Source organism: Branchiostoma belcheri, unplaced genomic scaffold, assembly GCF_001625305.1.
Source record: "Branchiostoma belcheri isolate BF01 breed outbred unplaced genomic scaffold, Haploidv18h27 scaffold200, whole genome shotgun sequence".
Taxonomy (NCBI): Eukaryota; Metazoa; Chordata; class Leptocardii; order Amphioxiformes; family Branchiostomatidae; genus Branchiostoma; species Branchiostoma belcheri.
Genome location: NW_017803492.1, coordinates 167,837 through 193,526, shown reverse-complemented (window position 1 = coordinate 193,526; position 25,690 = coordinate 167,837). Strand labels below are relative to the sequence as shown.

General features: G+C 40.2%; 2 protein-coding genes across 2 annotated transcripts in view; one reads left to right on the top strand and one right to left on the bottom strand.

The window, feature by feature from the left end:
* The first annotated feature begins 4,038 nt into the window (after positions 1 to 4,038).
* LOC109469370 lies at positions 4,039 to 6,580 on the top strand. Its single transcript, XM_019767873.1, has 4 exons — positions 4,039 to 5,088; positions 5,523 to 5,525; positions 5,632 to 5,674; positions 6,102 to 6,580. Exons 1-4 carry the CDS (start codon positions 4,255 to 4,257, stop codon positions 6,359 to 6,361), a joined length of 1,140 nt encoding a protein of 379 aa, XP_019623432.1. The 5' UTR covers positions 4,039 to 4,254; the 3' UTR covers positions 6,362 to 6,580.
* Positions 6,581 to 14,058: 7,478 nt separating this feature from the next.
* LOC109469362 (NTPase KAP family P-loop domain-containing protein 1-like) overlaps positions 14,059 to 25,690 on the bottom strand; it is a 12,222-nt gene continuing 590 nt past the window's right edge. The window contains exons 2-13 of the mRNA XM_019767865.1: positions 24,818 to 25,000; positions 23,662 to 23,849; positions 22,900 to 23,160; positions 21,719 to 21,853; positions 20,919 to 21,230; positions 19,882 to 20,085; positions 18,934 to 19,195; positions 17,376 to 17,548; positions 17,110 to 17,169; positions 15,348 to 15,451; positions 14,460 to 14,622; positions 14,059 to 14,142 (exon numbers count right to left, since the gene is read on the bottom strand). Of these exons, the coding sequence (XP_019623424.1) occupies positions 14,059 to 14,142; positions 14,460 to 14,622; positions 15,348 to 15,451; positions 17,110 to 17,169; positions 17,376 to 17,548; positions 18,934 to 19,195; positions 19,882 to 20,085; positions 20,919 to 21,230; positions 21,719 to 21,853; positions 22,900 to 23,160; positions 23,662 to 23,849; positions 24,818 to 25,000 (2,129 nt within the window). The remainder of the gene's footprint in view (positions 14,143 to 14,459; positions 14,623 to 15,347; positions 15,452 to 17,109; positions 17,170 to 17,375; positions 17,549 to 18,933; positions 19,196 to 19,881; positions 20,086 to 20,918; positions 21,231 to 21,718; positions 21,854 to 22,899; positions 23,161 to 23,661; positions 23,850 to 24,817; positions 25,001 to 25,690) is intronic.

Genomic DNA, 25,690 nt, shown 5'->3' with positions numbered 1-25,690 from the left:
GTAATTGCACAGTTATGTCGAGGTTGTCAAAACCGCCCGTCTTTATTGTCCAAACAAGGAAGTCAGGTAGGATACAATGATGGACTACAAGGATATTCGGTGCATTTTGGCAAACTAAAAGAAAACAATATCACATACAGTATGACAAACACATACAATTTGGCATCAGGATGCCTGGTAATATTCAAACGCAATCTAAATATTCTTTATATGTTTATTACAAATCACGTAACTAAAACTCCTTAAAATGTTCAGTCAATAGCATTTGTGGTCACACTACAGCAAATGTCATGAATATAGACCAAATAAAATATAGAAAAAATCCGACATTATGCATCAACATCCACTACTGTAGAGAGCATGTTTTGCAAAAAGTGGAGGAAATTAATAATAAACAAATAAACCAAAGCGCAATGGAACTTTCATCTGATCTGAATGGCACACACACTGGTACCTGAGGCTGCATAACCCAAATTTGATTTAACATGAGCTACTAGTATATTTGAAGTACATCTGTATTTCTATAACAATGTTGTGAAATGAAGTAATACTACTTAGTGAGCTTTGGGAAGAAGATAACGTTTTTATAGCTAAAGATAACGCATATTATGACGATGCTACTCTTTGTATCATATGCACTTGACATGGTTAATGTACAAAGGCTCGTGGTCTTATGCCAAGCTCACCTAACATATTATCAATTGTATCACACCTTTGGACCATGCAGTGAAGCCGTATGTTATAGAAAACTTTGCTGAAAGCTGCATTTTCTGCACAGTTTCCGATAGGCCACTTTGGGTGAAACTCCAACGGAAGGTTGTCATATTCAACAAAGCTAGTAAGTGTATCATTCTTTGGAGGGTAGAGATTCACACAGTGTTTACATGGTCCAACGGTACAATAAGATGGGCTTCTCATATTGTCATGATATGGAAATTGGTATGAATAACATTTTACAGTCGGAATAGGATTGGTTGGTATTGCATGTCTTTCAAACAAGTAGTTATCTTCATCTTTACATGTATCTTTGTTTAAATGAACATTTATCCCGACAAATGGGTGGAATTTTAACTTACATGCTGCCTCGATATAATCTTCTTTTCCCATGTTCAGCATCAAAGGAACGCTTATGCCCCATTCAAACCAAGAAGTACCATTTTGATATTGGATTTCAAGAATGCTTACTGTTGAACACAGGATGGATTTGGCCCTTTTTCCAAGCCGCTTTTTAACAGAAAAGTTAATGTCCCGCACCAGCTCTAGCATTAAGTTTCTCATTGCCGGCCACGTAATCCTCAAGGTGCTTACCTATAGTAGTAAACAAGAGAAATAAAGATTGTATTAGCCAAACAAAGTGGCTGATATATCGCTACTTTCGCATCTATGGTACAAACGTACTAGGTATAGGATCTTTGAAATTGATCCAGACTAGACTTTTGGCTTTTATTTAAATAATGGCGGTGACATTTTTGTGTCAAATTTAATGACAATTGTCTGACAAATTTAATGACACATAGATTCTATTATTAAATTCATATTTTAATCACATTTAAGGTTCTCATATGAGATTAAAGATGGAAAGCGATACATAACGAGCTCAGCTTCAGTTTAACGCATAGTCAAGTTTAGCAGCTTACCGCCTCCAAGAGTACTATCATGGGGGGTTCCGGGGCAGGGTGGGTAGGATGTTGTTCTAACCATGTCCAGTAGCCAGCAATATATGGAACACTTTGAAGATAAGGTATGTTTTGAAGTCGAACACTTGGTTGTTTTTTTACCCCCCAATACAGCATGCTGATCATCATCTGTAAGAAAAAAAAAAGAAAAAAAAATCCAGTCAAATCAACTTTGCATGTCTGCGAACTACATGTTAATCCGTTTCACACTTTAATCTTAAGATAGAGATTGGCATTTATGTTTAATCCAATTCACTTCAAAGTTGCGATTCCGAACATATATAATAAACAACAATATAGCACTTGATAAAAATCGCAAATTTTAAATTTGCATGTTCTATTATCAATAAGATATCATTGCAAATTAGATGTTGTAAATTGCGACAAGTGCATGTACATCGATATCATAACAGATTTGAACTCATGACCTGGGCTTCTTTACCCCTAAATTATATATTTTTTCGACTGAACAAAGAAGCAATATCATTTTTCTTGCATGTGTTTTGGCAAACAGGGTCATGATTTGCTACATGTATAATGCTACAGTTCAAGGGGCCAAGACCTAAAACATTGGATTCCATACATAGAATATTGTAGAAACCATCGATAGCTTATATGTTAACCTGTTAAAAAACAAAATGAAATGAACTAACGGAAAACATGACTCCGAAAATATAACAATCACAGCAGACTGCATTAGAATTAGTTGTTGAAAAAGGTATTGATTTGGAAAGTCCTTAGTAACATAACCTGAGTGGAAAAAATAAAATTCACTGTTATGCACACTTTTTTTTATTTCATCATTTCAATGCAAATCAAATGCAGATATAATCTTTACATTGCAGTATAACCCTGTCTTCCCAAAAGCACGTGATCTAAAATCTAAAAACAAGAATATATACTGGAAGTCTATGTTAGCTGGCTTATGAAACCTGATTACTTTGCACTTCAGGACAGTTTAATATCAAAGCTCTTAAAGCAAGCAAGCAGTTATTACTTACTTTCTATCCACAAACACACAAAAATAAGAAATTCTGAGACTATTACAACGACAATTTCACATTTACAACGATGATGATAATCACGATATTGTTGGTATTGTATACAATAAAGAAAAAAGGGGATTGATGACGTATACTACATCATTTATGAGTTTGAAACAAAGATATGAAAATGACAAAGTTTTACATTAAATCGCGTCGCCCCATTTTACCAGTATGTTTACCTTTTAATTTAGAATTTAGTGCCAGATACTCAGGAGCTATCTGTATACTGCATCATGAAGAAGAAATTTGCTTCGTGTGCACATGAGAGAATTTAAAATGAATGCCACGTGGTGATACTTACATTTGCGTTCAGTTGCTGTAAAAATTGTTGTGGCTGAACAACAATCTGCTTCAACTTCGTAATAACTTCCTTCGTATATACTTCCATGAAAACGTCTAACTGTTTCTCTATAAACGCTACCCGTTGTGCATGTTGAGCCATGGGGAGCGTTACTCAGAGTGAGTTCTTCTGTAGCACCTCAGAATTCTTATGGACTTCTACCTGGCGTTACATTGAGGTTACTTCCGTCACATTTAAGCTGATGAGTCAGTTTCGGTGAAAGTCGTTCGAGTCCAGGATTGGACGAAAGTCACGCACTGCCAAGCCTGCCCACGTGGGCCAGACATATTTTTAGCCTTTCATTGTGGTTACTCACAACGATCCAGTGTATTATACTATTACTCTGGAGTTGTTGTTTTAAATCAAAATCTGTTGTCTCACTAGTGTGGTCACTTTATGATTATTTACTCTAAATTGTTTAAGGCATTACGGGATTGTTTTGGGTGTTTACAATGATTCCATGCTAATGATCAAGCTGTTCATTCTCATTACTGTTATGTACTGTTGGCCGACTAAAGGTCAGCTTTGAAGTTCCAACACCGATTTAGGACATTTATATATAAGTAAATCAATCTAACAGGGAACATATATAAATATGATACATCGTACAGTAATCAGTCTCGCTAGAGTCTGGTAATAAGTTAAAGATAATAGAAAATCAGGATTGTAATCGGTATCCTAATAATGATTAGGGCTAAGGTATTTCAGTAGAGATTGCTTCTGAAAGAGCATAAAATTGAGATGAACTACACTATGAATATGATGGAATTACACTAGGGATGACAACATGGAAAAAAAGTTGGTTCCACACGTAGGCGATACATCATAAATTAAAAATATAGGGTCAATGTTGCTGGGTTTTTCTGTTCGTAATTATCTCAGCTAATGCATCATGGGAACAAGGGACGCGGCCGATCAACATCACATGACCTAGCCATATATCACCTGACGTGGCGGTGACTGGATAAAACCTGTTTGTCGGTCGCCATATTTGTACCCCAAAAGAAGACAGCCGTTTCCTGCCGTGTCCACACAGTCTTAGGAACGGAATAGGTATCGCCATTAGAACTCTTCAAACCTTTTTATTCCAAAAGCTTTGAAGAGTTTTAATCGGGCAAAACAGCCATCCCTGTCAGGGAAAAGGAGTCCCGTAGTTTGTCGTCGTAGCAACACCAGCCCGGTACAAGTGAAAATGGCGATGGCGCTGTTACCACGCGCTCTAGTACCCATGTACAGTCTGCTTGTCAACCGGATCGGGGTGATTCAAGGTACGAAGTCGACTTTTGAAGTGGATGTCTTGACGAATCCCGTCTCTAACAAGCTTGTTCGAATTCTCCTGAAGAGTAGAGACAACCAGACGCTGACTAAAACCGACAGCAACAAAATATTTTGTAGCAACCGGGACATTTTCTTGGAATTCGGTCGAAAACTACAGCTTGGGCGTCTTTTGGATGACGACGTTTTCGATACGCTGATTCACCAGATGTGTGAAAATGCACCCATAACGTATGACATTGGCCTACAGACTGCCCTGTGGAACGACCACATCCTTCACCAGACAGAACTAGCGAAGCATATCCTGCCCATCGAAAGTAAGGAGGCCAAACTCAAGAAGGAGTTAGTAAGTTTGGCCTACAGAAACCCCAAGAAGATGAAAGACTTCTTCGAAGAATACGACAGTACCTCCGTCCCATACGGTATAAAGGGAGAGACACTCACCCCTTGTGAAGGAGGCTCAAGTGACATGGAGCGTTTCAGGGTGTGGGAATGTGGCTTTGAATACGTCAACCCACCAGAGAAACTGGTAGTTATCGGGTACATCGAGGACGATGCTGTAGTAATGGTAGGGTCACAAAGTGGGAAGGTTTACATGGACGAAGATGAGATAGTTTATAACGTGGCGAACAATCTCTCGGACTTTGCAAACCATGGCTGTCCATATAACCCGACATTTTTCGACTACTACTTAGCACGACCAAACGATGTGAGGAGCTTGCCCTGTGCTGCTGGAACTTTTGAAGAATGTGTAAGTACTAGAATTTTTTCTAGATTATTCGAGTACGGGTTGAAAAAAGCTGAATGTACATGCTAGTGCAGGTGGAATTGGACCTGTGGAGGTATTTTTGCTCTTAGCAAAGGTGACTATTCTTAAACATTAGTATTGTTTTCAACCTTTTTTTTTTAATTTTTCAATTCATGGCATATGTTTTCTCAACTTGCAGTTTCTTTGTACGATTTACAGTATGGTCAAAAGCTTTTTGGGGAAAAGGACGAAAATCCATGCGCGATCGGGTATCTGTCATATAATCAAATCAAAATGACTAATAATGAAACATAGTTTCCCTGCAAAATATCCGTTGATGTTATCATGAATATTTACATAGTAAGAAGCAGTGTACTAAAGGCTAACTGACTGTTTCAAGCCATTAATTTTATCTGTGGAATATCTTGCGTTTTAAGGATGTCATAATGTTAAAGGTATGAACCTTCTGTGTGCTAATTGTTAAAAACATCGACACTAATTTAACACTTTATTTGAATTTACAGATATTTGTTTTTTGCTTAACAGAAAACAGCGGATGTTCCTGAAGACAGCAAATGGACCTTTATTGGTAAGGTTGCATGATACTTTGTGATGTGGTCGCTTGAAGCATTTTCATTAAAAATATATATGCCCTCCCCCATATATGCCCTCACATACACACACATACATACACACACAGATGAATAAACACACACTAGTACTGCCTTCTAACAATCACAGGGCAAAGAACGAAGACAAATACAACGATGTTAAAACAGGTGTGCTGTTTTCTTACAACATTAGTTGATATCTTCTAATGACAGTGTAGCATTTACGGCTAATTGTTTTAGTTCCTTTTGCAGCAATTTGTATTGTCTGCTGTTTTCTCCCAGAAAAAAATATCTTCTCTCTTGTTATTTTAACAGAACGTTTACCTTAGAAACGGATAGAGAGAGTCCTTTATGTTTGTGCATTTTTGCTGGAGTAATAAATACCCATCAATCTCTTATCCACAGGTCATGATCCTGTCAAGTTGGAAGCCGACCGTGAAAGGGCCAGCCAAATGTATGCAGAAATGGCAGAATACTTCAAGCCGCCTTCTGAAGTATTCCTCGACTTCACCGATCAGCAAGAAGATCCGTTTCACTCACAGTCCTTTTTTGCACAGTTTGGTGATGACCAAGAAGACTTGTGGTCATCTCCCTGTCAGGGTTTTCCATCTACTGATCCTTTCCCCTCACAGTTCTCCTCGATGTGCATTGAGATTAAAAGTTAGCGTTTCATTATAGTTCACTCTATACGGCAAGTATGGGTGGCATATATAGTTTCTCATGTTTCCTCCTATACCCTTTTAAAAATCGAGTTCATGATCCCCCCCCCCTAACTTATCTGAAATTTAGTATGTATGAATGAATTCCTTCCTTTTTCTTGATTTAATACTTGTTTGGACGATTGGCCGCTTTTCGACAAGATATGGAGTACAAGTGAGCAAATTCCCCAGATATTTTTTTTTATAAAAAAAGGAATTGCAAGAAAATACTTACATTTTTTTTACACAGGATTAAGATTTTTTTGTTTGGTTTGCCTTCGTGTTTTGTTGCCATTTTTCGAGAAAAGATCAGAAGAAATTCAATTTTAGACTAGGGTGATTATAAAAAAAGTATTTTTACTGTACATTTATTTTAATAATCTGATCCATGTAAATCAACATGCCGGTCACTGGAACATTCCATTATTATAAAGTCGATATTTTTTCTTGAAATCTTTCAAACTGGTCTATCTTGCTAAATGGGGTACACTGGCGATGTAATGATCTATTCTCAAGTAAAAGGGGTAGTGGTTTTAAAATTTAACTTTGAATTTTCCATATTAGGTTGGGGGTGGACAAGTCATTAAAGCTAGTAGAAGAAACCAACTTAGTAAAAGGCATCCTACATCTAGATCATCATAAAAAAAGTCCAGCTTTTCTGTAGAAGTGTTTCCATACTAATTGGTTCATACCATAATGGGGAGCCGCCTAGAGTCCATATTTAAAGGGGTAAATTTTCCAAATCCCATTTTTGCGTTAGTTTTCGCGTTTCAGGCTGGTCCATTTTACATGAGAGATTCCGTGATTGAACAATATTGATTGAGGTCGAGTAGGGTAGACTCTTTTTCACACTACAGTAACATGGTAATACTGTAGCTTACTTTTGGGGAGATGTTATTTTTTGAAACTTTTTGTACAAGGTATGTTTGAAAGAGGAGATGAAATTAAATATGTTTTATTTCCTTGCGCGCAAATGCCCTTTATAGTTAATGTAGTATGTGAATGCAATTATGATACAGAAGCATATAAATATAGAAGACTAGTGTGGAACTCACTTGCCTTTGATACGACAATTTTTTTATTCAGTTGTATACAATATAAGTGTCTTTGGTTTTGTTATTTGAAAAGCAAAAGATATACAATACAAGATTACATAAAACATGTTACAGAAGCATATAAAGATAGAAGACGAGTGTGGACTTGATTTGCCTTTGATGCGACGAGAGGATTTTTTATTCAATTGTATACAATGTAAGTGTCTTGGGTATTGTTATTTAAATAGCAAAGATATACAATATAGATATTCTGCCATTAGATAAAATATGCACTATATGCATCATCTGTTTACAAAATTACAACTGTCTTGTAAAGCTTGAAGGGGTTGAACATGTAAATAATTTTACATTAGACCATGTAAATTAAGTTTGATAGCAGTTTTGTATTACTATAATGGCAGTAAGAACTATTGCATCACAATGATCTGTGTGTTAAAGCATAAAAGTTTAATAGAGGTATTTTTATTATATAAAAAGGTGATCAGCTTAGTTCAGTAGATCAGATCGAGAGGGAAATGAAAAAAAAAAGGTGAACAGAAAGACAGGTCTGTAACCTGGTTTATTGGGTTATTATCTTAAGATAGAGACATTCTTTAAAGGTATTTTCCCTGGTTAGAGAATGTAGTTGATTCTACATGATTACATACTAGTTTAGGTCAGGACTTGAGATAAGGTATGTGGAGTTTCGTCACAAAAGTCACACCTGCTGTCTATTTACTTGCCAATGGTTGTTCTAAATTTTTAAGCTGTATTACGTAGAATCGGAGAGATGTCTTTCCAAACAAGTCCAACCCTTTTCCATTGCAAGTACGTGGCATTTTAATAGGAAGAAAAGATACCAAAATACACAGTACAAGCATGTTTAAAAGATGAAACTACGACTGTAAAAGTTCAATTTGCTTTACCTTATGATATGTTCTGTTGAATGTAGAACCACATCTATCTGAACTGGTTTCTTCATCTACTATATACAACGCAAATACCATTACAGCCTTACATGGCTGAATCGGGGAATGGTATACATTAAGATTTATTAAAAAATGGCTCAGCAACTTGACAATAGAGTAAAACCTAGACGTTATTTAGCTAAACTGCGGGAAGTTCTGCTTTGATCGCAGTTCTCTGCCATGTAGGCTTCCACCTTTAGGAGGTAACCAACTAGAGAGGTTGGGAGATTTAGCTATCGACATTGGAACGTTTACACAGTCTCTGCTGCATGTCAGGTACAAAGGTGTAAGTTATTAATAGCACAAATTCAGTTCATCAAAAATGATATTTTCGTGTATAGAATTTTCACCATTAGGTTATCCATAAGTTTGTGATATGTTTAATGCTTTGGTATAATTACATGTATTCTAGTCACTCTTGTGGAAGATCTGTCTTTTTATTTATATTCCAAAATACATTCCAACCTACTCTACTGTGCTACCATATTGGGGACTTGAAAATAATTTTCTCTACCAGATCTGTCTTAAAGTCAACGTCACCATGTTTATGTTTCTTTCAATTACACTTCAGCCGCTAGAAAATTAGTCACAAGAAACAAACAAGCCAGGTCAGTACTTCCCTGTAGCCTGCTTTATTGAGACACCATCTCACAAGGATTAGCTTCTTTCACATAATTGTTATAGGCTAGAGAATCTGGGCCTTTTTTCATCACATGATGAGATCCTAGTTTGATATGGTGCAGCTTTTCTTCTTTTTAGTCAAACCTGGCTATCTACGTGTTTTTTGTCCATTTCAAAGTGAAACAAGCAAGTGGTGTCCCTACTAATAATGACACAGTAAAAAAAAAAACAACCTGTATCTTGCTATATTCAGCCCCTGGCAGCACCTTATAAGGACTGACATGGTGTTTTTACAGAGTGTCACCTTTCTCTGGCACAATGTCTGGTGGAAAACAAAATGCAACAATAATTCACTCGAAAAACCGTGCCCTTTTTGTGACTCGAGGGGCCAGGTTTGGGGTGGGTGATGGGCACATAAGTAGTTATAAGGGAGGCCGCCATTAAATACAGAGCCATAATGGGAACATGGTTATCTTTGTTTTATGCTGTGCCAATGCCACATAAAGCTTAAGGTTATGATTGTCAAATTTTCATGTAGTTCGTCCTTAAAGGACGTCAAAAAGACATCAAATTAACAGTGCAATAATAGCTGAAAAAAGTGGGGATGTAAGGTGCTGTAGCCATTATGGAACCGGAAGTGCAGCGTTTTCTGCTGGAATGCAAATGGTGAATTCGTCTGTCTACTGTATAGCATGGCTACATATTTTATGTAGTATGGTGAACTTTAGTTGTAAAAATGACTAGTAGTGAATTACACACATGGGTATAGCTTTATACAAAATACACATGTTTTTGAGGGTACACATAAGAATGCGAAATGTAAAGGCAGTGTAGTGCTTAATGTATAAGATGAAAATGACATACATTTGCGCCAGCAAAAACCTCGAAATGTTCAGTGGGACTAATACATACATGCACAGTGTGGAACCAATATTCCCAATAATCGTCACACACAATCTGTATACTCTGCAGTTAACTATAGTACGCGTTAAATTTACTATATATTATGCAACACTACCCTTTCCATAGCAAAACAACGCATACTCAATGCATATATACATAGTATTACCTAGCTTATGCAGGAAAATAAGACAATCTGAGATAGTCTATAGACATGTACCTGTAAGTATATATTATATATGACTGTAGTGATGTACATAGGTGCCAACCAGAGTAAAATGAAATTTATTAGATCTACATGGGGCATGTGATATATGGTCACATATAAAATATGTGGTTCAATACTAAATTCCTGTTTTACAGATCAAGATTTAACAGACAGGTTATTTTAAGTTTAACAGTTGTCAAGCAGGAAAACCTCTGATGTTCATGTCCAAGGTGTAATTTGACTTGAACGGTTTAAAAAGCCATATTTGATGAATTTAGATGTGAAATGGTATTAGAGGTACCAAATACTAGACTCACAAAGTGCCTTGTATTTTTTTTAAGAGAGACTGTGTTTTTTGAAGGACAGCAAAAATCCCTAAATGTCAATATCTATTTAATGTTATCATATTATGAAGTCAATTATATTTCAGACCCAGACTTACAATATCTCTCTTTCAAGGAAGGAAACAATCCTGTTTTATAGTTCTCTTTTTTCCTGAATGTCACAATAAACAGAAGTCTATGGTTATTTTGCTAAGTTGATTCAACCACAAAGAGGAACATCTCTTGTTTCACTTCCTTTACAAACCATCTTCCATGGATATGCTTTCTACATGAACCAGTTGAAAAAAAGGTAATGTTTTTGAGAACAGTTTTGCTTTCTTGGAACATAACGGGTGTCGACTCGACAGAATTTATTTCCTCAACTAGGGGAAAACCTAGTATGAAGATTAAGTTGGTAACAGAAGAAATTTCCTCATTCTAGTATGTATCTCATATTAAGTAGTTGTAGCTAGAAAAATAACATTATCTTTTCATTATATGGGCAATGTGATAGGGGATACTATATTTTTGAAGATCTCTTTACGTCTAATTTTTTTGGGGTTGGAACTGTTTGACCACTTTTCTATATCAGCATATCCGTGCAACAGATCATAAGGTGTTTATTTGGAGGTCAGATAAGATGATTGAAATAGTTCAGGTAACTTAAGCATTAAATTGTTAGTGTAATGTCGCCAGGCTACATTACTATCCTATTGTCATGAGACAGGCGCAACTGCAGTTCTAATGTAGGGGGCTCTTTTGCACCGCCTACATTTGACCCTGACCCCGAGTTAACCCTTCAGTTTGATCAGCCAGACACAAGCCACTGGCCAACCGTTTATAGTGTACCCTTACATATAATTAAACAAAAGGTACATGTTCACAGAGTCTTAGTTTAGGGCTGGTAAAATAAAAAAAAAACATGATGCAGTCTTATCGAGTTGGCATATTCTGATTTCAAGGTTCAACAAGAACCAGGGCCTGTCAGTATGAAGCTTTAGTACGAGGAATGCTTGGGTTTTTTTTTTTTCTCGAGGTCATGCGTTCCCTTCTATAGCAATGATTCACTGTAATGTTTCAGAGAGGCTTTTTTTCTATGCTAAAACTGAAGCTTGTGAGCTAAGCTATAGAATTCTTAAATGTATCATTGAATACGGTATATCAGTTTGACTAACATTAACAGCAGGTATTAAGTGCAAGCGCCTATCAGTGAAAAGCTTGAGAGGGAATACTGAAGGGGGTGGAGTTTTCAAGGGCATGTAAATACTCTGCTCAGCGCAGCGTAACGCGGGTCATGGGTGATAATTAACAGTACTCCGTGTCGTGCTGCAATTTATATAGTAGTCACTAGGAGGCAGTGCTGTACTGAGCTACATGTTTTACGTTACCTTACCATGCATCCCAACCTGCACCAACAGCTAGCTTTCATCGTTAGCTAAGAAACGATATAGAAAGCCATAGGGTTTTTTTAAGCACGTACAACCAATGTAAAGAAACTGTATGAATTTGAGTTGAAATATTTTAAACATTCATTTGAATGAAATTGAATCGACATTAACTTGATTTGTGTCATAACAATGTCAGAAATGTGTTACTCAAAATAATACGGGATGTGTTATGAGTGGCATTCTATTTTTTAACTGTGGTACATGACTCGCTGCAGTAGTATGAACAGTGGTCACGAGGAGGCAATGTTGTGCTGAGCTACGTGTAGTTTATGTACTAACTCCGGCACTTACAGCTACTAGTATCTTTAGATTCATGTTAAAACAGTGCACTGTTTCGCCGCCTGTGATAGGTATTTAGTACCCAAAATAAAACAGGATGTAAGGGTCAAATACTTTAATGGGAACGGGTGCCAGACTATTCTTGAGCGAACTAAAGCTCATGAAACTGGACGGATTGATTGTAAGGTTCTGTTTCTGTGCATGTCTATTTGCAGGCTGTCATTGGTGTTTGTTCGAACGCTGGTGGTGCAGATGATATGATGCGTTGTGGTTAATTGTTGTTGTATCATTTTATGCACATGTACACGAATTTTCTAGTAGCTGAGTTGTGGGTTTTGTTAGTTATAGCCTCCCGCCTGTGAAAGAAGGGTGTTGGACGCACTTCTCTTACAGCAAAGCCTTCCGACAAATACCTGTAGACTAACTTTATTGCAACGTGTATTAGATCGCAATGGACATTCTTTTTGAGACATACATTAACTTGCACTGTGACCCTGAACATGTTGGAGAAGTGCTGAGAAGAAGACTTATAGATATGAATAATTTATACTTTTTTGATAATGGTAATTCAAGATTTTACGCAAATGTAAAACCATGTATAACATGGAATGATATCCTGATATAGCAGATTTCTACCTTCGCTCAACCACTTGCGCAATCCTCTGGAAATAGAGAGAGACCGGTATAGTCGATTACCTGTATGTAAAAGAATTTGAAAGAATTTTAGTGCAAAAGTTGTAGAAGATGAAAAAAAAAACAATTTATCTCAAGCATTTATCTCAAATTATTCGCTTTATAACAACGTTCGAAATGAGCTGTCTATAAATTAGATACTTGTAAAATTTATCCCAATTTTCTAAACTTACAGACAAAGAAAAACTATCTTAATTTGAACTTCCCAAAACCCACACATTTTGAAAGGGTGGGACGTTACGTTACGTATTCAATGGTTTCCAAAAAAGAAGTCAAACCCTACAGACCTGTTTTAGACACAGCTATAATTTTTGACAATCAGTTTTTATTATGTAGCTTTTGAATTTTTTTGTACTTTATTTCAGTGTTCTTTAATCGTTTTTATTTACAGTGCCTTCGGCCATAATTTGAAATAAACTTATCAATTAATATCACAGTTTTAATGTTTTTAGTGGCGTCATATCACCCCCCCCCCAAAAAAAAAAACCTATCACTATCAAACAGTAAGACCTTATCTCCGAGCATATATTTTGGTGTCTTCAAGCCAGTATCAAACTAGCAAGTCAGTATCAACACAGTATCAAATTGGCAGCAGTAATACAGTATCAAACTGGCGAAGCAGTATCAAATCAGCAGGGTAGTATCCGATGCGACACCATAGACTGTCGAAAAAAACAAAACTAGTACAAAAATAAAAGCCCCGTGAAACTCATTAAACACGTCAAAAATACGTTGAAGCTTCAACGTCATCTTCGAGAGTAAGAAAGAAATAATACAATTTACCAAACTCCGAACCTTCAGAACTCTAAAATACAACGGCCCCAGCAGAAAGGAAGAAAATGTAAACCCTGTCCGAACCACAGCACTTTTAAAGGGAGGGCAAAGTTTAAAACTGGTCAAAAGACTACACAGTAGCGCCACCTAATGGCTGCCTTGCAAAGTACAGTTAAAATTACCCCCGCACGTACGTCATGCTAGGATCGACACTTATAAACCGTGGCCGGTCGGATTGTTTGCATGAACATAAAATATATCATCACTTAATAGTGCGCATGATTCATTGCTTCAGTGCTATAGTGTCTCAGTGCCTTAAGCTGGGGACATGTCGACCGCATCGGCACTAGATTCTCCCTCCCGCTCATAGGTATGGGTTTCAGGTTGCCACCACCACTAGTTCGCTGCTCCCATCGTTACGCTTGGCCAATCGCAGAGTTGATCGCCATCTTGATGGAAGAGTCCAAGTTTGTCGTGACGGGGAGGAGGTCGAACATGTCCTAAAACCAGAAAATAAATAGAATTTAACTAGAACTGTAATATTTGCAAAGCACGCGGTCTATCATGCAAATTACTGTTCTGTTTATGCTTAGCCAAACACATTCATGCATATGGTGACAGGCCCCCACAACTCTGTTATGTCTCTTGATATGTAATGTAAGTTATTTCACTACAACTTGAGTTACCTTGGTGACAGCCGTCTAGTCCAGGTCATTGAAATATGTTTGGCACTGATGAAATTTGGGGCAAAAACAATAGTTTTTTTTTTACTTTTTGCACGACGTCGTTTAATATTTTCGTACAGTAGAGTTCATACCTGCACACTAAAGTCGAACTCCTGAAGGAACAGTTCAAGGAGTTCAGTGTCTCCATCCAAGGAGTTCAACCTCTTTAAGGCTTCTCCCTTCTTCTCCAGCTCCTTCTGCTTCTCCTGTGCGGACTTAAAGATGGCGAGGAGTTTCTTGTCCATGTAGTCGTCTCTATGGTTAAATAAAAACACTGATCATTTTCGTAACAATGTTCAATTTTACCTGTGTGAGAGAAGTATCATGTGCTTGAAACATGTACGAACATGTAACACAAGTTGTAATTCATCGCTTCAAGTTTGGTAGCCTCTAGGTACGAAAAAGTGTTCCAAAATATGACATATGCACGTTACGTTATAACCTTTGAATAGCCGCCGCCATGTTGGAGGGTGGCAGGCTCCAAGATGGCGAGTGTGATTCGGTAAATAAAGAAAGACGCGAGTTTAGGTCAGGAACGTTTTATACACTGTCATCTCGGTACATAAGCGAAAATCGTTCGTTTTAATGCTGAAAGAAATTGTTATCTAGATTTCCTACATGCATCGTTAAACCACCAACACGGCTGACGGTAGCACGTCGGCAGAACGTACTGCGTCTGCGCGTAATCCGTAATGTATTGTGCATAGCACTCATATGGAAAACGCCCCATATAAGGTTGTATTTGTGCATATAAGGTTACAATCCCGTCTATAGTTTCCAAATGTTATGTCGGAAAAGATATCGTCTGCAACAGGCAAAATTCTAATGCAACGGTGACCAAACAAAAAAACAGGGTTATGCGCAGGCAAAGTACGTTCTGCCGACGTGCTGATGACGGCTGATTTCGTCATAACCACGTGACTGATTGCGTCAGAGTCCGTAACTATATAAGGAGAGTTATAAGGAGTATGCTGTCTTACGGTCCTTGTTCGACGCAGCCGCTCAGCTTCTCCCGTTTTTTCATGACCGCCTTTAGCTCGAGGTCTTCAGCGTGAAGGACGATCCAGCTGGACCTGTACGGCCACTGTTGTACCGGTGTTCTATGCAGGACTGCCCTACCATGCAGAAATGCCCTACTGTCAATCTCCAGCTGGTTGCCCCGGTATTTGGAAAACTGACACCGGAAGTGGCCGGGGCTCAAAAAGTACGGTGGCCCATAAGGACGAAAGGTCAAAAAGACAATTCAAACGTTTAGGTGGAAACAAACTACAAAGATTATACCAGTGATGACAAAAAATTGAAGTAACAATCATCTATTTTATTACGGGGGACACTTCTGCATCGGTGGGGCAGTTCTGCATGGGGCATTTTCTCGCATGGGGCATTTCTGCATAGGGCAGTTCTGCATAGGACAGTTCTGCATAGGACATTTCTGCATAGGGCATTCCTGCATAGGGCATTTCTGCATGGTGCAGTTCTGCATAGGGCATTTCTGCATAGGACATTTTCTCGCATAGGGCATTTCTGCATAGGGCAGTTCTTCATGGGACATTTCTGCATAGGACATTTCTGCATAGGGCATTCCTGCATAGGGCATTCCTGCATAGGGCATTCCTGCATAGGGCATTTCTGCATAGGACATTCCTGCATGGGGCATTCCTGCATAGGGCAGTTCTACATGGGACATTCCTGCATAGGGCATTTCTGCATAGGGCATTCCTGCATAGGGCATTCCTGCATAGGGCATTTCTGCATGGGACATTCCTGCATAGGGCATTTCTGCATAGGGCATTCCTGCATAGGGCATTTCTGCATGGGACATTTCTGCATAGGGCATTTCTGCATAGGGCATTCCTGCATAGGGCCATTCCTGCATAGGGCATTCCTGCATAGGGCATTCCTGCATAGGGCATTTCTGCATGGGGCATTCCTGCATAGGGCATTTCTGCATAGGGCATTCCTGCATAGGGCATTCCTGCATAGGGCATTCCTTCATAGGGCATTCCTGCATAGGCCATTTCTGCATAGGACATTTCTGCATGGGGCATTCCTGCATAGGGCATTCCTGCATGGGACATTTCTGCATAGGACATTTCTGCATAGGACATTTCTGCATGGGACATTTCTGCATGGGGCATTCCTGCATAGGGCATTCCTGCATGGGACATTTCTGCATAGGGCATTTCTGCATAGGGCATTCCTGCATAGGGCATTTCTGCATAGGACATTCCTGCATAGGGCATTTCTGCATGGTGCATTTCTGCATAGTGCAGTTCTGCATGTGACATTCCTGCATAGGGCAGTTCTGCATAGGGCATTTCTGCATAGGGCATTCCTGCATAGGGCATTTCTGCATGGTGCAGTTCTGCATAGGGCATTTCTGCATAGGACGTTTTCTCGCATAGGGCATTCCTGCATAGGGCATTTCTGCATAGGGCATTCCTGCATAGGGCATTTCTGCATAGGGCATTCCTGCATAGAACACCGGCACTACCCAGGCTACCAGCGTGTCCTAGTCCTGAACAGACACACAGACAAGGCGCTGTCTTAGCCCCGTACACTAGCCACAACCAGAACCCTGACCCTTTAACACTAACACTATATAACCCTGACTTGGTACGGCCACTGTTGTACCAGCACTACCCAGGCCACCACTTTGTCCCAGTCCTGATCAGACACACAGACAAGGCACCGTATCAGACCTGTACACTAGCCACAGCCAGAACCCTAACCCTATATAACCCTGACTTGGTACGGCCACTGTTGTACCAGCACTACCCAGGCTACCAGCTTGTCCCAGTCCTGAACAGACACACAGACAAGGCGCTGTCTTAGCCCTGTACACTAGCCACAACCAGAACCCTAGACCTTTATAACCCTGACATGGTACGGCCACTGTTGTACCAGCACAAACCAGTCCTGGGTAGACACATACATCCAGAGATTATTTTGTCTCTGAACACCCACGCTAATCTAACACCAACTCAAAACGACACAGAGATGCCCACCTCAGTATCAAATTCGCCCAGCTTCATTTGGTACTCCACCACGCCGGCCGTCATGCGCAGAACGAAGTACAGGTCCCGGATGTAGCGCGGGTTGCCTTTGATGTAAGGCATGACGTCACCGTTCTTCAGTGCATCCAGCAGCAGCGGCAAGACATTTGCTGCTTCTCCTTCGGCTGCAGAAACAGAGGCGTAACGCATCCAGAACCATCTGTTATCTAGAACTATCGTAAATCCATTTAAAAATGCAGTTCGCAATTATGACGGTCGGCGAAAAATGGACAAGCTCACGGAACTTAATTATAGCGGTGTGGACATCGCCGATGTGTGATAAAAAGATACATTAAAACACATGCTTTTTTTTTTCTTTTGAATCAAAAAAATGCGGTTGGAAATTATAGCGGTGTGGACATGGCTGATGTGTGATAAAAAATACATTAAAACACAGGCCTTTTTTTCTTTTGAATAAAAAAAATGCGGTTGGAAATTATAGCGGTGTGGACATGGCTGATGTGTGATAAAAAATACATTGAAACACAGGCCTTTTTTTCTTTTGAATAAAAAAAAAATGCGGTTGGAAATTATAGCGGTCGGCGAAAAGTGGACAAGCTCACGGAACTTAATTATAGCAGCGTGGACATGGCTGATGTGTGATAGAAAAATACAGTTAAACGAATGCCTTTTTTCTTTTGAAGGAAATAAAAAATAGGCAGTTTACTGGGCACAGTTGATTTTAACAAAGAAAAAACAAAACAGGCACGCCAATGGTGTCTGGAAGTAAATAATTTACCAAGTACTGTAGTATGCCAAGGAAGGGTGCCGGATGGGGCAAATATACGCTATTGGTACAGGCGGGCTATCCAGCATTGTGTCTACTCTTATCCCTATCCGCTTCATAGAACTAGATTGGCACCGTTATGGCCGGCTACGATAGATGATGTGAAAAGCTAGTTCTGTGTCTATATTTAGACCTTTTCTTTGTCAAATAAAAACATAGCATTGCCTCTGTTAATGTTCATTGCCATGAGTTTTTCTTTTTCGTGTTTTGCAAGAGAAGCGAGCTGTTGTCTGACGTCATTACGACAAACTGGGCCCATGAAGCACGCTACCTGCAAATCCTTATTTCAGGAACACACGTTATAAGCTAGAAAGGTTAATATTTGCAAAGCAAATACACATGTTTACCTTAACATGGACTAGCCTAACAAACTATTGCTCTATTTGTTTTGACTCAAACCAAGGTAAAAAGAGGTAAAAAGACAGCCATCCCGCTCGTCCTGCCAGCTTGCTACCTGATTTATTCAAACACCATGTATGGTAACCACCCCCTGAAGGTCTGTCCTGCAACTTTGGTACGGAGTAGTGATGCAACAACAATTACCTTGGTGACAACCGTCTGATACGTATATACAGTTCACTTACCTTATTTGTTTGGAACGGAAGAGGAAACGGAGCAAAAACAATTAGATGTCTGTGAAAGTAAACATAATTACCAATTGTACTCTATTGAATCATTTGATCAGCTTGAGAGTTTTTTTTTTTAATTGCTAAACATGATTACCCGCAGGTGCTGCAGCAACAGACACGTTGTCAGGACCTGCAGCTTCTTCTGCAGGGGCAGCTGCAGCTTTCTCCGCCGCCATCTGGGTCGCCAGCTGCTGTCCAACTTCTCCAGGCGTCGCCTTGGCCAGCACCTCCTTCATGGCGACGACCCCGGGCTCCGGCAGACACACCGCGAAGTTCACGATCTCGTTCAGGTACTTGTACCCGCTGGTGTCGGAGTCTTCCAGCTGCTTCAGACTCCCCTCAACACATTTAACTACCTGACGAGGGTAAGACAAGTGTGCTTATGAAGTATTCACTTCGTTCGGCTGCTTATAGCCCTCTTCAAAAGACTTAACTAATCAGTCTTGCTGTTACCCCTAGAGAGTCAACGCAGATGATGGAGATGATGTGACTCACCTGTGGAGGACTGACAGAGGATGGAGATGATGTGACTCACCTGTGCAGGGCCAACAGATGATGGAGATGATGTGACTCACCTGTGCAGAACCGATAGAGGTAACAGATGATATGACTTACCTGTGCAGGACGGAGAATGGAGATGGTGTGACTCACCCGTGCAGGACTGACAGAGGATGGAGATGATGTGACTCACCTGTGTAGGTCTGACAGAGGATGCAGATGTTGTGACTCACCTGTCCAGGACTGACAGAGGATGGAGATGATGTGACTCACCTGTGCAGGACTGACAGAGGATGGAGATGATGTGACTCACCTGTGCGGACTGACAGATGGAGATATGTGACTCACCTGTGCAGGACTGACAGAGGATGGATATGATGTGACTCACCTGTGCAGGACTGACAGAGGATGGAGATGATGTGACTCACCTGTGCAGAATTGACGCAGAGGATGGAGATGATGTGACTCACCTGTGCAGAATTGACGCAGAGGATGGAGATGATGTGACTCACCTGTGACAGAGGATGTACATGATGTGACTCACCTGTGCAGAATTGACGCAGAGGATGGAGATGATGTTGGCGTCCTCATCTGACAGGAGGACCTTGAGCGCCTGGAGCACGCCGACCACGCGGTCCTCCTGACAGTCTGACAGGTCGTCCACCACCACCACGATCCGGTACCGGATGTTGGTGGTTCTCTCCAGGTACGCCAGCAGCGACTTCACCGTCTGAATCTCCTTCTTTACCTGTTAATCAATTAATCAATCAATCTACTTATTTATCAATTATTACATCAATATTACTATTAGATATGTCAGATAACAGACATAGATATATAGTTATATCTTAGTCTCTCCCAGACTAACTACGATGGCTATATATAGAAGAATATTTGCCAGGGGAGTTTGGCCGCCTTGTATGTTTGACTTGCCGCGCAGTTCGGTTGGAATGAAACTACCTCCACGGGGCCGGACTCCCTTGGACAATTTTACTCTCTTTTGTGTCGAATTCTACGATCCGTATTCCCATTGGAAGGCCTGGTGGACACTAGTTAGATCTGCAAAATTTAATTTGGCAAGTCGTTTGATGCAATGTAATGTGCCTGTGAAGCTTTTGAGTTTCATGTATGCATTGAAGCAGAAGAGCTTCTGAAATTGAAAGAGTGTTTGATAAAATTGCCGCCTGCCATTTTGGATCTGCGTACTTCACCAACATGGCAGCTAGCTATATATAGCTAGTAAAACCATTCCCTCACCATGGTTTTCCGGAAAATGTTCGTACACGGTTCTCAATAGCCTCCGCCTATCCGAAACCATGCCTCATCCAGAACCATGCTCAGACACGATTCTGGATATCCAGGACCGGTCTTGGGGAAATTTACGTCCTTGAATACGCGGAGGTTATTCAGAGTGCCTGGTCCTAAGCGAACCCCATTCAGCCATAGAACTGGATAGGCACGGCCCTGGGTATGATAGAGACTATCCAGCTTACAGACCGTACATGTCTGATGCTACCCCTAACCAAAAAGGCATAGATTCAAATAGATCTATATAGATAGCCACGGTTCTTAATAACATACCTCAGACATGAATCCGAGCTGCTCTGCGAATCCCTGCTGCGCCATGAGTGAGGTGATGTTATCGGACTGGGACTTCACCATACTCCTGCCGAACGACACGGCGCTCTTCCCCTTGGCGAGCAAGCCCACCAGCAGCGGGACCAGCGCGACCACCCCGGGCGGGAACTGGCCCTGCGCCACCGCCTGCAGGTTGATCCCCACCGCGGCTAGAGTCGCCAGTCCGACGCCAACGACCAGCGTCGCAAGCAGACGGAACCATTGGGGAAACAGGATCCGCTGGTTCGGCTGGGCAGCCGAGGCTTCCGCCTTTGCCTGCCAGTTAGATCGTACGTCATTAAAATTGACGAAGACATACCTAGATATCCAAGTGCACAGAAAACCGCTACTACAAGTACATACACTGCTACAAATCACCGATTCTTGCAATTGAAACCTTTGACAGTTTAAACTCTTTCAGCGACTTTTAAGTAAAAATAAATGATTTAAAAATAATTAAAAAAATAAATGATTTAAAAATAAATGATTTAAAAATGATTTAAAAATAAATGATTTAAAAATAAATGATTTATTGTGCAGTCTAGTTGTAAGACTTACACATAAGTCAGTAAAAGGTAAACACCCACCAGCAACCCTTCTGATAATGCACTATTTTCTACTAGTTTAATGCACCATTGCCTTGATGCACTACTTGAAATTGGAAATGTCGCGAAGATTCAACATGAAAACTACAGACATATAAACATTAGCAGTGAAGTCAGAAATATGTACAGAGTAAGACGCCTTGTAAGTCGATGACCCACCTGTATAGAGCGGAACAAACGAACGTTGTTGGCCCCGATATGAGCCTCGACTTCGTCACACAGCCTGGTGACGATGCCGGCCCACAATACATTGCAGCCGGAAAAAACCCAGGCGTTAAAATCCACCCAAATCACCTGAAATCAACATACAAAAACGGCAGTGAGAAATTGAAGAAAAACGCATTTTATTTGGGCTTTCTTGGGTCCTCACATATGCATTGTCTTCAGTGCTACTTTACGGAAGTGAATCACTGTTTACGTGAAACAATGGAAGAGATATATCCTGCACAATTGCCGTCAGGTATATTGTGAATCGAACCCTAAGATAAGATCACAACAAGTAATTTTATGACTAACATAATATCAGCGCGGGCATGGATTTTTGTCTGATTTTGGAAAAAATCGTTGCCCTCTGATCATTTCACCTCCTGTTAACATGCCGAAATGGGCAAAGATGTCTTTTGCCTTGCTAAGACATGGGTGACAGACAAATATAAAGAGAAGAGACATGACAAGGCTCATATTTATTGTTTTGTCTTTTACTCTGATGCAGTGATGAACGAGTATTTCATTCCTTTCATGATGATGGCTTTTCATATGTGATGTACCCATTGAATCAAAATCAAGTTTAGAATGATTAAAAACTTTATTTTTCAAAATAGTTTCAATAAGAGATGAACGTTGTAATTAGTACAATCTTTGGCACAATATAGGTATCATTTTCAATCTTGAATTTTTAGCCCGCATTATTTTTTTCGCCCTATCGCATAATATTTAGAGTCTGCAGAGGAAGGCATTAATAAAATTTACTTGCTGCGGCCTTACTGGCTATAACTCATATTTAGCAGCAACGAATTGAAGTCAAGTAAACCTTTAAAGGATTAAAAAAAACAGTCCTAGACCAGTTCGTCTTTTGGGCGCTCTGTTACCAGCTTCTGGTCCAGCGACTTGGCAATGCAAGGATTTCAGGTAATAAAAAGAAAGTAATCCATGTCAACCCTTTCACGATGGAAAAAAAAAAGAACACCTTACGTCCTTTCTCCTTTCTTGCTACTTCTGTACGTCGGATTTTGGTCTAGCGGCTTGACGCTGATATCCAGTTAAAAGTGTGTAACTTATGAGTAAGATTACAAGTTGAATTCAAGTCAACCCTCTTGGTAAAATATAGAGGACAATCTTACATCTGTTCGTGTCTCCGGCGGCTCCTGTAACAGCTTCTTGTCCAGCTGGTTGACCTGGATGTCCAGGTAGGTGCGCAGGATGTGGTACATCGGGCTGGACCTGGCGAAGAGCGCCGGGAGGCGGGCAGCCACCAACCGGGCCAGCTGGCCCACGTACTCCCGGTAGTAAACCCCGATGGGGAACACGGCGGTTAGCGTGCCGGCGAGCAGGTAGTAGAAGGCCAGCGGGAACATCAGTCCGCTCATGATGGTAGCCGTGATCTGTGGGAAGTAAACAAAAAATAAACACAAACACACAATCCCGGGGAAGGGTTATCGGTCATCCAATGACGGAAACCGCACGAGCTGGGTGAGGTGAACATTCAGTAAACAAAAATAAACAAACAAGCAAACAAGGCCGGTGGGAACAGCGGTCTTATCATGATAATACTCACGACCATAGCCTTCTAACCTTCTCCAGACCATGGCCTCCCGACCTTCTCCAGACCATGGTGCCCCGACCTTCTCCAGACCATGGTGCCCCGACCTTCTCCATACCATGGTGCCCCGACCTTCTCCATACCATGGTGCCCCGACCTTCTCCAGACCATGGCCTCCCGACCTTCTCCAGACCATGGCCTCCCGACCTTCTCCAGACCATTATATTGGAAGTTAAGTCGTCACAGAGTGAGCTCATCTGTGGTTTCGGTTGCCTACATGTAATAGTCCTTAAACGTTGTCTGCGCCAGCAAATAGGAAAATTTTTTGAGGTTGAATAAATACAATCGACCAAGTAAACAAACAAACAAACAAACAAACCATGGCTGTGTAGCAGAACAGGATAAGGTAGAAGTCGATGCGATCCAGAAGGTTCTTTGGCTCCTCCTTCTTGTTCCCCTTCTTGATGACCCCTCGTTCGTCTATCTTCTTTTTGTAGTGTTGAACAACCGACGTCCTTTTCAGAACTTCCTCTGTAAGCATTTAGTAACGTTTGTTAACCCCCGTATTTTTCTGTCCAATAGCTATATTTGCTTCTAGGCAAAACCTTGCAGGTTGGGAGCTTTGAAAAAAGCTTGCTGTGTCTAGACTTATTTTCTGCCAGCCTAAAAAGAATCAAATTACGCTGGCATACTGATCTTAATAACAGTATGCGGTTACAAATTGTCCCTACTCTGCTCTGCTACTCTGCTGCTCTTAAATACTTACACCTAAACACAAACACACACACACACACACTTACATACACACACACTCACTCACACACACACTTACATAAACATACACGCATGCACACGCACACCCACATACATACGAGCGATCGCTGTTTTTGTTTACTCTCGATGCAGAGGTATGGGTTTTTAGTTATTTTTAATAACCTGAAACCCAAACCTCTGCTTTGAGAGTAGATTTTGTTTACTTCATACACATGCAAATTATTTAAAGCTACAGGCAAACTATTAGTAGGCAAATCAACCAACCGTCAGCCGCTTTTTGCCTACAGTGATGTCATGGCGATGGCTCGTATACAGATAAATACCCCAGAAGAACCTTAGGCCATGTTGATTTGATTATATGGATGGCATCCGCGCGCGCATGAATTTTCTGCCGTTTCAAAAAAAAAGTTTTCAACCATACTGTAAATCGTACAAAACAGTTGCAAAATGAGCAAAAATATACCGTAAGTTACAAAAAAACCATACCAATGTCGTAGAATGCCAAAATCAAACGAAAAAAGACGAAATTGTAAAGAAATGAACTTGAAGACTAGATTATTCGCCAAACCATATTCTGTGCCATTTGTTCAACCCTCATGACCACGTAGATTTCATAATGAAAACAACTTTTTTTTTTGCAAAACTTTTTTTTTATTCGCACGCGCGCATCAATTTTGGGGTTCCCGGAGGATGTCATCCATATAATCAAATCAACATGGCCTTACTTTTGATAGCGGCGTGGAAGGAGGACTTGCCCGACCCGAACCCGCCAAACACCCCGACCGTCAGCGGCATCTCCGTGGTCTTGTCCAGGATGATGTCCGCGATGGTGTGCGCCGACACCACGTGACCCAGCGGGTCTCTCTCCATCTCCGCCGCCGGCGTCACACACGAGCCGGGAACTGTAGTGACACGAATTTGTTTATTTGTTTGTTTATTTGTTTATTTGAATTCACCACAAGATATACAAGTGGAAGGGAGGACAAAACAGGTGCATTGACACCTTTACAAGTTGTCCTCCCAAACACAATTTACAGAATATAAAAACAGATTACATTATTAAATTGCAGTAATAAACAACATTAACATCAAATATTGTACATCAACATCAAGAATAATACATTAAACATAAAAAAAACTATACAATGCAATTTCAAGGTATATACACATGTTATACATTATTTACAAAAATATCAATGGTTAAAAACCATTCGAATGGAACCATCTATAAAATTCTGCTACATTTGAGCATGGTAAGTTCCAGAGTTCTTATTTATCAAAGTGAGCCGATGCGAGTGTCCTAGCGCCCGGTCTTTTTTTAGAAATATTAAGAAAAAAAACTTTTATTTATTGCACAACAGATGTGACGGGTACAACGTATGGTAAGATATACATACAAAGTTGGTGATGCTAACAATATCTAACAGTTCTAAGAGGTGGCACTTCTAACTGTTCTAACAAGCCGATCTACTTTCATGTATAAAGACACTAATTATACTAATCTAACTGTATTGATCATATTGCGTCAGGAATGTATAACATTTTCTCGTTTTGTCAGAGAATTGTGTATAAATTGTCCTACATAAGTGGATATATCA

Bases quoted from the DNA above. Each gene is read 5' to 3' on its own strand.
- LOC109469370 (XM_019767873.1), top strand. From the start codon at position 4,255: ATGGCGATGGCGCTGTTACCACGCGCTCTAGTACCCATGTACAGTCTG. The intron at 5,675-6,101 runs GTAAGGTTGCAT...TCTTATCCACAG, and splicing joins CAGCAAATGGACCTTTATTG to GTCATGATCCTGTCAAGTTG.